Genomic DNA, 13,695 nt, shown 5'->3' with positions numbered 1-13,695 from the left:
TACTGACGAGACGAATGCGGCAATATAAATCAATGATTTTATGAGAGAAAGGTACAAAGCACACCGAAAAAGGTGGATCGAATTGATAGTTGAAAGATACTCAACCCTCCGGAAGTCGTTCTTATGGCCTACTGAACGAGCAGCCGCTGGTGGCCTAAGACTATTTCGCAAGATTTTCAGAGCAGCGTGCACTCAGTGCACTAGCGCGACTGCCGGAAGGTTAAGAAATCTTAGTACCCTGAGATATTTACCAGCGTCAAACAATAGATAGATACACTAAACAGAAGCTTTATGGCGTCATCTGCCAGCCTATTGCTGATAACTATAAAATGTATTTATTAAGGAAATTTAGGAGAAAGGTCATCAAATTATTCGAAAGACGATCATTTCGGTATGTCGATAGGCTTATTCTAGGTTTTATATACATCTTAACATCGTATCTCAGTGGCAAGCGCCTTGTAACTGACTAGTTCATGTCATAATGTTAACAGTTTTAGGTCGTATAATTCAGCATAGAACTCCGCACTAGAGTTAATAATTCGTATAAGAGTGTGATATTATCTCCTCTCCGGGAGCCACCAATCAGGAGTAACTAACACAAAAAATCACAATTAGCACCACTAGCGGAAACACCATTCGTCGTTGCTGTGTCGTTTGGGGAGCAGCCGAACTCTTCGTTCTAAGTATCAAATCTCGGAACTTGTTCTGCCGGCTGACGGTAGCTTCTTTGCTGCTCGTTGGTGTTTCCTCCAGTACTATCGTAGGCGGTTCATCCAGGATGGTTATTTTGCCTAACGCAAAAGAAATAGTTACATTATATTCATCAAAAAAGTAGTGAAGAAAACTGCTCACTTATTCGCTTTTGGATCTTAACAGCCTCCTCCGAGACACCCAATTCATTTTTGGCCACGCATTTGTAGATTCCAAAGTCGCTATTTTTCTGCAGATGAACTCCAATCTGCATCGCCACTTTGAAGACATTTTCTGCAAATTGCTTCATTTCACTGACACCTGTTGGTAGGGAAGGATTTTCCATTAACACAAACCAACGAAAAAAGAAAGTCAAACAATCCGTAACTCACCCGGTAGAATAATTTCATTCTTTCCCCTCATCCAGTAGGTAATCGGATCCGGATGGGACTCGGCGAAACATTCCAGTGATACGCGCTGACCTATTTCGGCGGTGTACTGCCGGATTGGCACCCTCACAATCGGGGCAACTGTGACATAAACAGCGATACATAATTATGGCTTACCAAATAAAAGAAAAACAAAACCAATCGGGACCAGGATGAGGACCAACTACTTACAGTCCACTGTGACCATGATCCGCTTGCTCACGGTTGGCGAGACACCGTTGGATGCTATGCAATGGTACGCTCCGGCATTGTGTCGCTGAATGTTGTAGATATTCAAAACAGACCCATCGTGGGTGGTAACTGTAGGATGGAATGCGGGAAGGGACAAAAAATTACCGAAAAGCAAAGGAATAGTGGTGGTTAATCGCTAATGAATTCACTGCGTCACAGACTAATTGGGTGCTGCGGTGGGAGGTGGTTAGGATGGGGACTTACTTCCTGAGTTTTCCATCACGGCCAGGGCCTTTTCGCCGGCACGCTTCCAAACGATCGATGGTTCTGGAACTCCGGTTGCAACGCAGGCCAGACTGATGTTGGAGCCCTCCGGAACGGTCATGTCCTGGCTGGTTTTGTGATCGAGAATGTCAGGGGGAACTGTAAACATAGAGAACAGTGGTTCAGTTGCGTAGATCACATTGCGAAATTAGCATCAAATTTGTATTATGCTATATTTTTCTTTAATGTAGAAAAAATTGGATAAAAACAATTTGTTTCCACTAAGGAGAAAATTGTTTAAACCACATTGATCCTTAAGGGCACAAAACCTATAATTAGATTAGTTATGGAATTCGCGTTTCGACTTCGTCTCTCTAAAATCCGACACCAACTTAGTAACAGAACCAAACTAGCGCCGAATTCATGCTCCAAAAACTAAGTTAGTGTCTGATTCTGATGAGACGAAGTCGAAACGAAAATTCCATAACTTATTTAGTTATAGGATTTGTGAGCAGTGAGGTTAAAACAATTCACTCCTTAGTGAAGAAAAAAGTTTTTGCCCAAATTTTTCGCCACTAAATATAACAAAGCAGTTTCCAAACCTTACTCGGGTTGGATCTACTCTTTTTCAATCAATTTAAATACTGTGCTAGAGAAATTGTGAATGTAATGGCCCGAAGAAATGATGTAAAAACCTCGAAAATAGGTTGCTACCCTAACGGCATGCGTTCCATATATTTCATATGATGAGAATATCTATACAGTCAATCCCGAAAGCCTAATTAAGCAATTAGAGCGACAACAAATCTTGCATTTTATCAGTGCAATTATAGATTCTTGTAGATTGCGAGGGAAAACCAAATGAAATTTTCTACATTAAAGCGAAATAAAAATAACAGCCCTAACCGGCAATGACTAACCAACATGCGTACAAACATACACGCACAAATTCGAATTAGAGTCCCATTGCAGATTTTATCCAGTGCCATGATTAAAGAAATTACTCGGAAATGTTTCTACCACCTTGGACACCCATCTGCCACTGCTAATTGCTTATAATCATTAATTTTATGTTGATTTTATTTCTACGGCTTTTTAAAACGGAAAACACCTTGCGTCGTAATATTACAGCCGAGTCTGAAAGTAGTACGGACGCGACCTGCCTTAAGATTGTCAGTTGACACGAAAGTTTTTCAGGTGTGGAGCATTTTGTTCGCACATTTCTATGAATATAAATATAGCTCAAGAGCGAAAATCTTACTTGGTTCATTGTTTGTCTTTAGTTTTTTTGTTGTTATTTAGGATTTGGATTATTTTTGGCAGGAGAGTGTACTCTGGAAATTCAACAAAATGATTTGTAATAATCGATACCTACTTGAGCGGCAGCTTTCTTTTACAATAATATTGGTGCTTGTGACGCCTTTGGAATTTTTTTAATTCGTTTATTTGATAAGGCACCTTTACGTTAGCTTAAAGGTGCCAATTTTGCTTCGTTTTTTATTTTAAGTTACTTAAGACTAGGGGATCACACATTGAATTTTTTAAATGAAACTAATGAGATTTTATAGCTATCTTATATAGGGGAACCCGGGGCTATTAAGACAGTGGGGGTAATTCGGACCTCTCGATTTCTCAGAAAATCGTAGGACTTTCTGACTTTCGTACATATTCGTGGAACCGCTGTTCTAAAACATTAATTTTGACAGCCAAATCTAATTATTTGTTTTTTTAGAAAGGCGATGCAACGTGTTTCATTTTTTTGCCATCCTCAAAACAAAAATCACTGTAATGCAAAAATCGTAATTAAAGCGTCAAATAAAATTGAAATTTTTTTAGAAAGCTTGAGGCTCTTATTCTACGGAATTGTTATTACTTAATAATTTTTGTGTGGGTGAAAACACATATATTTTCAAGATGCTAACCACTTTTGTGCGAAATGAGCGTACGGGGCTATTCGGACCTCCTATTCTATCAAACACCGTTTAGCGGCTTGCGGCTTCGCAGGCGATTGCACACGGCATAGCAAAGAAAATACATGATAAATCGACAGCTGTGACTAACCAAATTAAGTTTTTGTATCGGAATTTTTTTTTTGTTTCTTAAGAAGTTTCTCTAATAAATATTTCATAGGTAAATATAGTTACATTGTAAAAGAACTAAAAAAAATTGACGGTCTGAATTGCCCCGTTGGGAGGTCCGAATTACCTATACATTGTAAAAGGATAGAAAAACGAAGAGTTTTGCAAATCGCCACCTAGCGCTTGAATTTTGTAAAGATTCGGGGACATTAATTAGAGTTATTTTTATGTGGTAGTAGAGTTGGGTATTTTCAAGGAAATTATATAATATAATAGTTAAAACTAGAAGAGACAGGAAGAACTAAATGCTTCGGAAAGATATTTGGGAGGGGGGCGGGGGTTGTTACTTCTGTGTACAAGAATCTCAGGGGAGGGAGGGTGGACAAAGATGACAGGGGGAGAAAATTATTTCAGTTTTAGACATCGGGAGGTCAACGGATGGATTACAGACTCGGGTGGCCTTCATCAGGAAGCACGGTGTGTTTGGTAGAACAATTTTAGTCGAAAAAAATCGGCATCTAATAATTCAGTATGTGATAGAATTGGCTTCGCCCTTTCATTTGTAACCAAATGTAAAATATTCTTTCGGGGGCTTCAGAACAACTGTTTATTTTATAGTTTTTTTTTTGTTTGAAAACTAAGTTTTATGATAAAACAGGTTCACATTTTTGCCCCTATGTGTACTATTGACATTCAAATATTACCAAAAGTGAGAATCTGATGGACTAAAACTTTGCAGAAACCTCAAATCCATCTAAAATTTCCCGAGAAAGCTATTAAAATTTTATCAATATTTCTAGATTAGCACGGGGCGAGTTCATAGATACATTTGGCTTAAATTTAAACTTGATTGGATATTTAGTCATTAGACTTGATTTCAATTGAGAAAAGTATTGAACTATTTCTCTAACCATAATTTATTAACCATAATATTAATTTTGAAATGGTCTATAAAGTACTAGACCATTTCAAATTTAATATTATGATTAATAAATTATGGTTAGAAAATAGTTCGATGAGGTTTAGATTAAAGTTTGTTAATTTTTGGGATAAATTCGGGCTCTTCTGTTCATCGAACAATTTAACTGCAAGCTTTTCCTTGTACTTTAATAATACTTCAAAAGGAATTAATTTAACTAAGCTAAGGAAAAAGGCATCAAAATCTACGGTCACTATTTTCTTTGGGGAGAAATTCCGGAATCGCTTTACGCTAAACAGAAATCGCAATATTAAATGAGAAATAATGGTTTTGTCTATTGTATGAAGATACAAGATATATAAAAGTAGATACAGAAACTAACACCTTTACCCGAAAGAGGTGTTACTGTTACTGCTTCCAGATTCTGAACTGAACTAGCAACTCTGTCTTCTTGCAACATTGAAATCTGTATTGCGGTCAAAAAAATCTTTTTACCATCCGTGATGACTAAAACAGAAAAAAAATCTGTTTTACATATTGTGATTTTTCTCTGTGAAAAATCACAATATTTTCAAAAATTTGTGGAAATTTACATCAAAATATCAAACATCTGTCAACCTTAAAAATGAATCTGTGATCAAAAATTATGAAAAAACCACAACGCTACAGAAAAATCTATGAATATTGTAAGCCTGCTGTTATCTTCGCTCTTATCCCATATTATGAGCGAAATCTTCAATGGACAGATTTAAATTACTTTTGCGATCTGTGTGCAGCGAGTATCAACTTCTTTTTAAGGGAAATTATGAAAATTAATCCTTCTTCTCAAGACTATTTAACATGTGTTTCTTTTATAAATGAAATGCGATTAGAGTGCAAGCAATACTCTGCATCTAAACATTCTGATGAATTGAATCTATCCCAAAATAAAAACATGGACCTAAAACTCATAGAGTTTTTTCTCTTTCAATCATCGTTCTTTTAATGTTGATAAGGACAATCAAAAATTGCATCGACATCTTTCAGTTATAACAATGAACGAATTTTAGTTCATTCAAATTGAAATTTTGAATTGGAGAAGAGAATTGTTTTGCTTAAAAAATTTGTAAACATTTAAATCTATCTGAATACTCTGTTCATCCAGTTTTTGTAAGACTTTGTTATTCGACCTGTTATCCAGAATGCCACGTTCACATCTAAAAACTGATAAAAATTTTAATAACTTTCTCCGGTGATTTTATATCGATATTTAGTTTTCTACCAAGTTGTAGACAATAAAAGTGTTTATCCGATTCTGAAATTTAGCATTATTTGAATGTATATAGTACCCACTAGAGGCAAAAATTTTAATGAGTTTCATTGTAAAAATTAAGTTTTCAAACAAAAAAAACTTTAAAATAAATAGTTGTACTGGAGCCCCGACAGAATATTTTACTTTTGGTTGCAAATGAAGGGGCAAAGTCAATTCTATCACATACTGAAGTTTTAGAGATGCCGATTTTTTCGCATAAAATTGTTCTACAAAGACACCGTGGGAAGAAGCATGTACTGGGACGCCGGGTGGTCCTCCTCAAGATTGCAGAGGTTTCTCCGGACGATTTCGTAGTACGGCTCAGTTGTGGATCGGCTACATTTCGAGTTGTGCGTGTGATGTTTGTGCTGTAGGTCCCGTGTTTATTAGTTCATTGGACAGAGATGCTTTGTGTCGCCTTGGAGTCGCATCAAACCTTCGTGGGTGTATGATACAGGTGAAAGAGGGTTCTGAGAATGATAAGGAAAATAAGAAGGGACAGTTAAATTTGTATATTGATGGTTTTTACGAAGGTATATATAAGGGACATATAGAGGACATCGCGGCTTGCCAGCACATCTCGAATCGGGGCGTTGGGTAGTCTTCCTCGAGCCCGAAGGGTGTCTATAAGCCAAGACCTGGCGGAACTGTATTCGGTGAACGCCCAGACAATGCACAGTGGCTCAAAACAGCGTTTTGAGGTACATAATTCATTAGAGTCAAAACTGTCCATTTTAGCGATTTTACATATTCTACAATGTTTGTGTGTGTAAAAAGCGCCATCTTTTGGTAATATTATTTTTTTTTAATTGATCATAGTAGGCTACAGAAAAATTTAACTTTTGAACCGAAAGAGATAGCGCTTGGCTGTCTTCGACAAAGTTGTAGAAGAGAGTATTTTTATAAATTTTGCGGAAGACATGGTGTCTCTGTCACTCATATTAATCGAGTTATGAGAAGTTCTCTATGGTGAACTCCTTCATTTCCTATTTTACTTATAACTTTTTTATTTCTGATTTTTCGCATTAACAATGTTCTAAGGTATTTTTTATCATCATAAAACACATAACTTTTCCGAAGAGACCAGATAGCTGTGAATGCTGTGTAAAGACTTATAGCTGATTTTGATTTAATTTTGGCCTGTTTTTGAACCTGTGTAACTTCACTATCGGCAAGAATTGTAATTATACTATCAATTATTCTGATAGGACTAGGTTTCACCTACAAAACGAAGGTAAAACTGTTTGTCCATAAACACCCGTTCAAAAATTATATACTTTTGAAAACTTTATGTCTGGCCCTCCAGAAATCGCGTGAATGGCTCACTGAACGAGTAGGCGCTGGTGTTCAAAGACGCTTTCGCTTGATTTCCTGAGTGACGCGCACTCTGTGTAGTAGCGCGTCTGCCGGAAGGTTAACACTGATATTGAATGATTTTCCAACGGGTGACATACAATTTCATCTCGGTCCAGATTATCGTATGAATGTTAGCTTCATGGCAAAAAAGATTATGCATAAGATTTCTGCCTTCACCACAGTCTGAAAATATCCAGCCGGTTAATGCAGCAATTATATGGAAATGTGTATCTTTTACTTCTTTATCCATATCCTGAAACTAAAATTCATACGGTATAAACCGTACCGAGGTGAAATTGTATATCACCCATTGTAAAATCATTCAATATCAGTGTTAACCTTCCGGCAGACGCGCTACTACACAGAGTGCGCGTCACTCAGGAAATCATGCGAAAGCGTCTTTGAACACCAGCGCCTACTCGTTCAGTGAGCCATTCACGCGACTTCAGGAAAGCCAGACATAAAGTTTTCAAAAGTGTATAACTTTTGAACGGGTGCTTATGGACAAACAATTTTACCTTCGTTTTGTAGGTGAAACCTAGTCCTATCAGAATAATTAATAGTATAATTACAATTTTTGCCAATAGTGAAGTTACACGGGTTCAAAAACAAGCCAAAATTAAATCAAAATCAGCTATAAGTCTTTACACAGCGTTCACAGCTATCTGGTCTCTTCGGAAAAGTTGTGTGTTTTATGATGATAAAAAATACCTTAGAACATTGTTAATGCGAAAAATCATAAATAAAAAAGTTATCAGTAAAAATAGGAAATGAAGGAGCTCACCATAGAGAACTTCTCATAACTCGATTAATATGAGTGACAGAGACAACATGTCTTCTGCAAAATTTATAAAAATACTCTCCTCTACAACTTTGTCGAAGATAGCCAAGCGCTATCTCTTTCGGTTCAAAAGTTAAATTTTCTATAGCCTACTATGATCATTTTTTTTAAAAAAAGTAATATTACCAAAAGATGGCGCTTTTTACACACACAAATATTGTAGAATATACGAAAACGCTAATATGGACAGTTTTGACTCCAATGAATTATGTACCTCAAAACGCTGTTTTGAGCCACTGTGCAATGTGCTCGATGTCGTGATAGCCGTCGCCACAAGCGCAGCCCAATACGCCGAAGATGTGCATCCAGCGTGTCATGGTTTGCCATGAGTAGGGACATCATACGAATTAAGTCACGGCCCACATCCATCCCCTTGAACTAAGGGACTATCGAATGTAGCCACCTTCCTAGTTCATCATTGCTCCACAAAGTTTACCAACTTTCGCTGGTTCATTGATGAGTAATACTGAAAAATTCGTGGAAGAAAATTGGTCTTTCATAAACGTCACCTTCTAGGGCACCCACCTTAGCTAAGGAGTCTGCCTTCTCATTGCCCGGAATGGAGCAATGAGAAGGGACCCACACCAAGGTAATCTGAAAAGATTTGTTAGATAAAGCAGTCAGTAGCTCCCGTATTTTCCCCAAGAAGTACGAGCAGTGCTTTCCATTTTTCATCGAGCGAATAGCGTCAATGGAACTGAGGCTATCCGAAACGATGAAGTAATGGTCTGCGGGTAATGTGTCAATGCTCCAGGGTATACTTAATAGCACCTAGTTCTGCGGCGTAAACTGAAGAAGGGTCAGGAGGCGGTGAACTTTTGATTGAAAATACTGAAGCCAGTGGACCCTTCGAGGTTTGATCCGTCAGTGTAAAACATCTTAGAACAGTCGACTTCTCGGAATTTATTATAAAAAATGTTTGGAGCCACTTGCGGGCGTATGTGGTCCGGAATCCCACAAATCTCGTCTTTCATGGATGTGTCGAAGAAAACAGTAGATACAGAAGTATAGAAGAAATGGGCATAGTTGGGATTGTAAGAAGAAGGATTAATATTCTGTGCCATGCTGTCAAAGTATGGTCAAAGGACATAAAACGGGTCTGAGAATTGAGCTCAACAAGCCTTTTAAAATTTTCAATTACCTCCGGGTTCAAGATATCGCATCGAATGAGTAATCGATATGAGAATTCCCAAAATCAATTTTTCAACGGGAGAACGCCCGACAGGACTTCGAGACTCATCGTATGGGTCGACTGCATGCACCCGAAGGCGGTACGCAAACAACGAAACTGAATTCTTTCGAGTTTGATGAAACGTATGTTCGCAGCGGAGCGAAAGCAGAAGCATCCTTATTCCATTACCGACAGTATCGTTGTTTGATTCAACCTAATTAGGTCTCTTGGGTGGGCACTAGAGTGGCTCGCGGTTGTATGGGAAAACTTCAAAATGATTTAAACTAGCGGGCAGAGCACTTTTTGAGTTCCTTTTGTGGTCCGAAATGCCTGTGCAAAATTTGGTAGCGGTTGGTTGCTTCCCGGGTTTGCGCATTGCGTTCAAAGTTTGAATGGGATTTTATATGAGGAAATCAATTATTTTGCATTTTAATTAATAAAGATCCCTATTTCACTGATAATGAAAAACCAGCTACATAAAACTATAGTTCAAACTTTGGTTAACAACTTTGTCGAAGACCGTAACTAGCTACGAGTTTTCAAAAAATAGTTATAACGATTTTAAAACTTATGGTAAAATCCAAATGCAGAAATTGATTAGTTTTTCCAACACTGCCGGTGCACCACCGACATCGACATTAAAAACTTAGATAAATGAGAATATATTCATCGCAGAGGCTTGGTATCTTTGAATGAAATGTTCAGAATGAATCGCTGAATAAAATAGACTTAGTCAGAAAATGAAAAGAAGAGGGAGGGAGGCTTGTGTACTCCCTAGTCCCTTTTTAGATTGTTTTGCATAAGACAAAGAATCATTACGTCCTTGTAAAAGTCAACGACTAAACTTTCTTAATATTTTGAGAGACCCAAATATGAATCATACTACAATCTTTGTTGTGGGAAAAAACATTTAAAATATTTAGGATTTACACCCACAAATTTATGTTATTTTTGCTTTGCAAAAACTAACTCAGGTCTGGAAATCGTGTTGGGTTCTAACCTGAAGTATATTGCTGGTCCACCAAGATCACCTCTGTTTTGCGTGAACCTAACTCAATTTCATCAAAAAACGCTTGTTTGAAGTAACTATCCTGGTTTCGTTCCTAGATTCTCAAACGAAAACTTCAATAAAAACAATTCCGAGACTTCAAGGAATTCAAGGATATGCATTTTTTTTACATTCTGACTCTGAACGGCTAAGCAATAGGGTTTTAAAATATGTAGAACTTATAAACCGTTGTACCATTTTAAATGAGATAACAGTAGAGCCCTTAAATAGTAGCACTCAAACACGTAAGATTAATTTTTAATTCGACGGTACAAACCTGCGTTGAAAATGTGCTCCTTATGTTATACTAAACTATCTAAAAAGGGAACTGGGGAGTACACAAGCCTCCCCCATCCCTCTTCTTTTCATTTTCTGACTACGTCTGTGTTATTCAGCAATTCATTCTGAACATTTCATTCAAAGGTACCAAGTCTCTGCGATGAATATATTCTCATTTGTTCAAGTTTAAAGTATCGGTGTCGTGGTGTACTACCAGTGTTGGAAGAAATAATTAATTTCTGCATTTGGATTGAACCATAAGTTTTAAAATCGTTATAACTATTTTTTGAAAACTCGTAGCTAGTTACCGGTTTCGACAAAGTTGTTAACCAAGGTCTGAATTATCGTTTTATAAACCTGATTTTCATATTGAGTGAAATAGCGATATTTATTAACGTAAATGCAAAATAATTGATTTCCCCATATAAAATCCCATACAAACTTTAAACGCAATGCGCAAACCCGGGAAGCAACCGACCGCTCCCAAACTTTTCACAGGCATTTGGGACCACAAAAGGAACTCAAAAAGTGCTGTGCTGAAAAATGTCATTTTCGAGCCACTCTAGTGGGCACCCCACCATGTTCTGGTTATTGTACGAAGAAAGTTGATCCCTTGTTGGCATTTCTGTTTCAGATACCTAATGTGGCATCCTCAAATACCTTTCGAGTCGTACCAGACCCCTAGATATTTTACTGTGAAGATCTGAGCGATAGCTTGACCCATTAATAGAAGCTGTAGTTGTGCTGGTTCACGTTTCGTAGAAAATACAACTAGCTCAGTTTTCTCCGTGGAGAATTCGACAACCAGTTTAATAGCCCAAGCAGACAAATTGTTCAAGATATTCTGTAATTGTCCTTGTAGATCGACAGCTTTGGGCGAATTGTTAAGACATTCATCAATATCTTTGACATAGAAATTGTACAACAGAGGGCTTAGACAGGAGCCCTGGGGAAGGCCCATGCAACTAAATCGTGATTTCGATAAAGTACCATGTGTAAAATGCATCTACTTTTCCGACAACAAATTTAGTAAAAAATTGTTCGAAGTTGTTGAAAGACGATGCTGGTGCAACTTCTCAGAAATACTGTTGATTGAAACTGAATCAAAAATCCCCGTAATATTCAAGAAAACTGATGCCATTTGCTCTTTATGATCATACGCCATTTGCATTACTGTTGTCAACAACGTAAGGCAATTAGTGGAAGCCAAATTGTGTATCTGACAGTAAGCCACCTTCGACACAATCGTCGAGACGAAATAGGATCATTTTCTCGAACATTTGCAATCGTTCGATACGAATTGTGGTCGGAGTCCGGTTTTCCTGGTTTTTGGATGGCGATGACTCCACTTGTCCCCAATCGTGTGGGACAATGTTACCCTCATGAAAATTATTAAATACATGCTCTTGGCGTCGCTTGACAGATTCTTCAACAAGTTGAATTAGATTCTGTCTCGCCCTGGAGCTTTATTGTTACACTATAAGAAAGCGAGTGAGAACTCCTCCATCGAAAACGGTGTTTCGTTCGCGTTATCGTGAGGGGACGCGGACCTGTAAATCTTCTCTGCTTAGGCGAAGTCCGGCCAACCTTCATGGCAAAATCGAATATCCAACGGTTTGAATATTCCACGCTCTCGTTAGTAGTGTTTCGGTTTCGCATACGCCGGTCCGGGCCCCAAAGAGTTCTCATCGCTGTTTCTCGCGTAATTTCATCAACGAACCGCCTCTTTATTCGTGTTTCTGACATCGTGTACTGTCGAAGACTAGTAGGTAACCCATCGGCGCGGTAGGCTTTATACGCGGCAGCTCTCTCTGCGTATACGTCTGACGTCTGAGAACTCTTTGTCCCACCATGGATTGGAGGAGCGTCTTTGGATATTTGCGCCTGGTACTCGTTTCGTTTGAGATTGGATCTCTGTATCTAGTATCATGTTGGACAAAAACTTGTACTCTCCCTTCGGAGAAAGTACCTGTGTCGAGTTCCAATCAATGTTTCGTGTGAGGTCATATGGAACATTGATTGATTCCAATGGCCTTGTGCTATTGGCGATCGAGACTACGATCGGCTGATGGTCGGTACCATGCGGATCAGAGATTACCTTCCACGCGCAAGGTAGAAGGAATAGCACTTTTTGATCCCCAAAAATACTCCTCCGTAGGCAGTTTCTCGATCCAAGCGAATAATATTAAACTTGTGGATGAGTGGGTTTATATCGGAAGTTAATCACGTTTCACATAAAGCGAATGCATCGCATCTCAAGGTATTTATTAAAAAAATTAAAAGAATCTATTTTTGGGATGATACTTCTGCAATTACACTGTAGGACAGTGATCAAACCCGTAACCTCGTTCGATGAGTTAGCCACCGAAAAATACAATCGCTGAAAGAAGGGGCCGTTTCGCAGTCAGCTTCTTTAAAAGTGTTCGTACTGTAGGTAGAAGAGCAAACATGTTTTTAATAGGATCAGTAATATTGAAAATTTTTATTATCCAGTCCACAACGTCAGAGATTTTGATAATTCCAGTACCACGACTATTCTCGAACTTAAACAAAGGTACACGGGATTTAAAATGTTTCGGGAAGTGCTGGGAACTCCTGTTCTGAGCTTATTCCCCCGAGACGAAGGTTTTGGTTTATCCCCACATAGTTTATACACGGGAAATACCGAGTCCTCAAGCAGAATCTCTGCGCAGTACAGAAACTTTTCAGAATTTCTACTGCACGAATCATCTACATGATTCTCGCCACATTTTCCACAGCGGGACTTATTACTACTGTGTCCCAATTGTTTATTGTGTGTCCCAATTGTTTACAATTAGTGCAATTAATAATCCGCGCACAGGGTTTCCAAATAGGCAAAAACGTGATCGAAATTGTTTGCCCATGAAAAAACGATTTTCGAGCTATAGTGTTTTCAGTAAAGTTTGTCTATAACATTTTCCCCATCTTATTAAAGTATTAGTTTAGTGATTAATAACCCTAAAGCTGAGAAGCAACTTTTTGCTTGGTCATTTATAGAAATAATAAAAAACTGCATTCAGCAAAGTTGTAGGTAATATAATAAGAAACAACTTTGCTGAAGAGACTATGTATCTATCTTTTGATTTTAATACACATTTGTGGAGTTGTCTATGAAAC

At 38.0% G+C, this 13,695-nt stretch overlaps 1 protein-coding gene across 1 annotated transcript in view; it reads right to left on the bottom strand.

Moving 5' to 3' along the window:
- Positions 1-374: 374 nt before the first annotated feature.
- The window catches only part of LOC131683275 (neurotrimin-like), a 106,756-nt gene continuing 93,435 nt past the window's right edge, over positions 375-13,695 (bottom strand). The window contains exons 4-8 of the mRNA XM_058965112.1: positions 1,575-1,733; positions 1,311-1,439; positions 1,083-1,220; positions 853-1,011; positions 375-791 (exon numbers count right to left, since the gene is read on the bottom strand). Coding sequence (XP_058821095.1) covers positions 583-791; positions 853-1,011; positions 1,083-1,220; positions 1,311-1,439; positions 1,575-1,733 — 794 coding nt within the window. The 3' untranslated portion in view covers positions 375-582. The remainder of the gene's footprint in view (positions 792-852; positions 1,012-1,082; positions 1,221-1,310; positions 1,440-1,574; positions 1,734-13,695) is intronic.

Source organism: Topomyia yanbarensis, chromosome 2 (assembly GCF_030247195.1).
Source record: "Topomyia yanbarensis strain Yona2022 chromosome 2, ASM3024719v1, whole genome shotgun sequence".
Classification (NCBI taxonomy): domain Eukaryota; kingdom Metazoa; phylum Arthropoda; class Insecta; order Diptera; family Culicidae; genus Topomyia; species Topomyia yanbarensis.
Note: the sequence above shows the minus strand (reverse complement) of the source record. Positions and strands in the feature narration are given on the sequence as shown.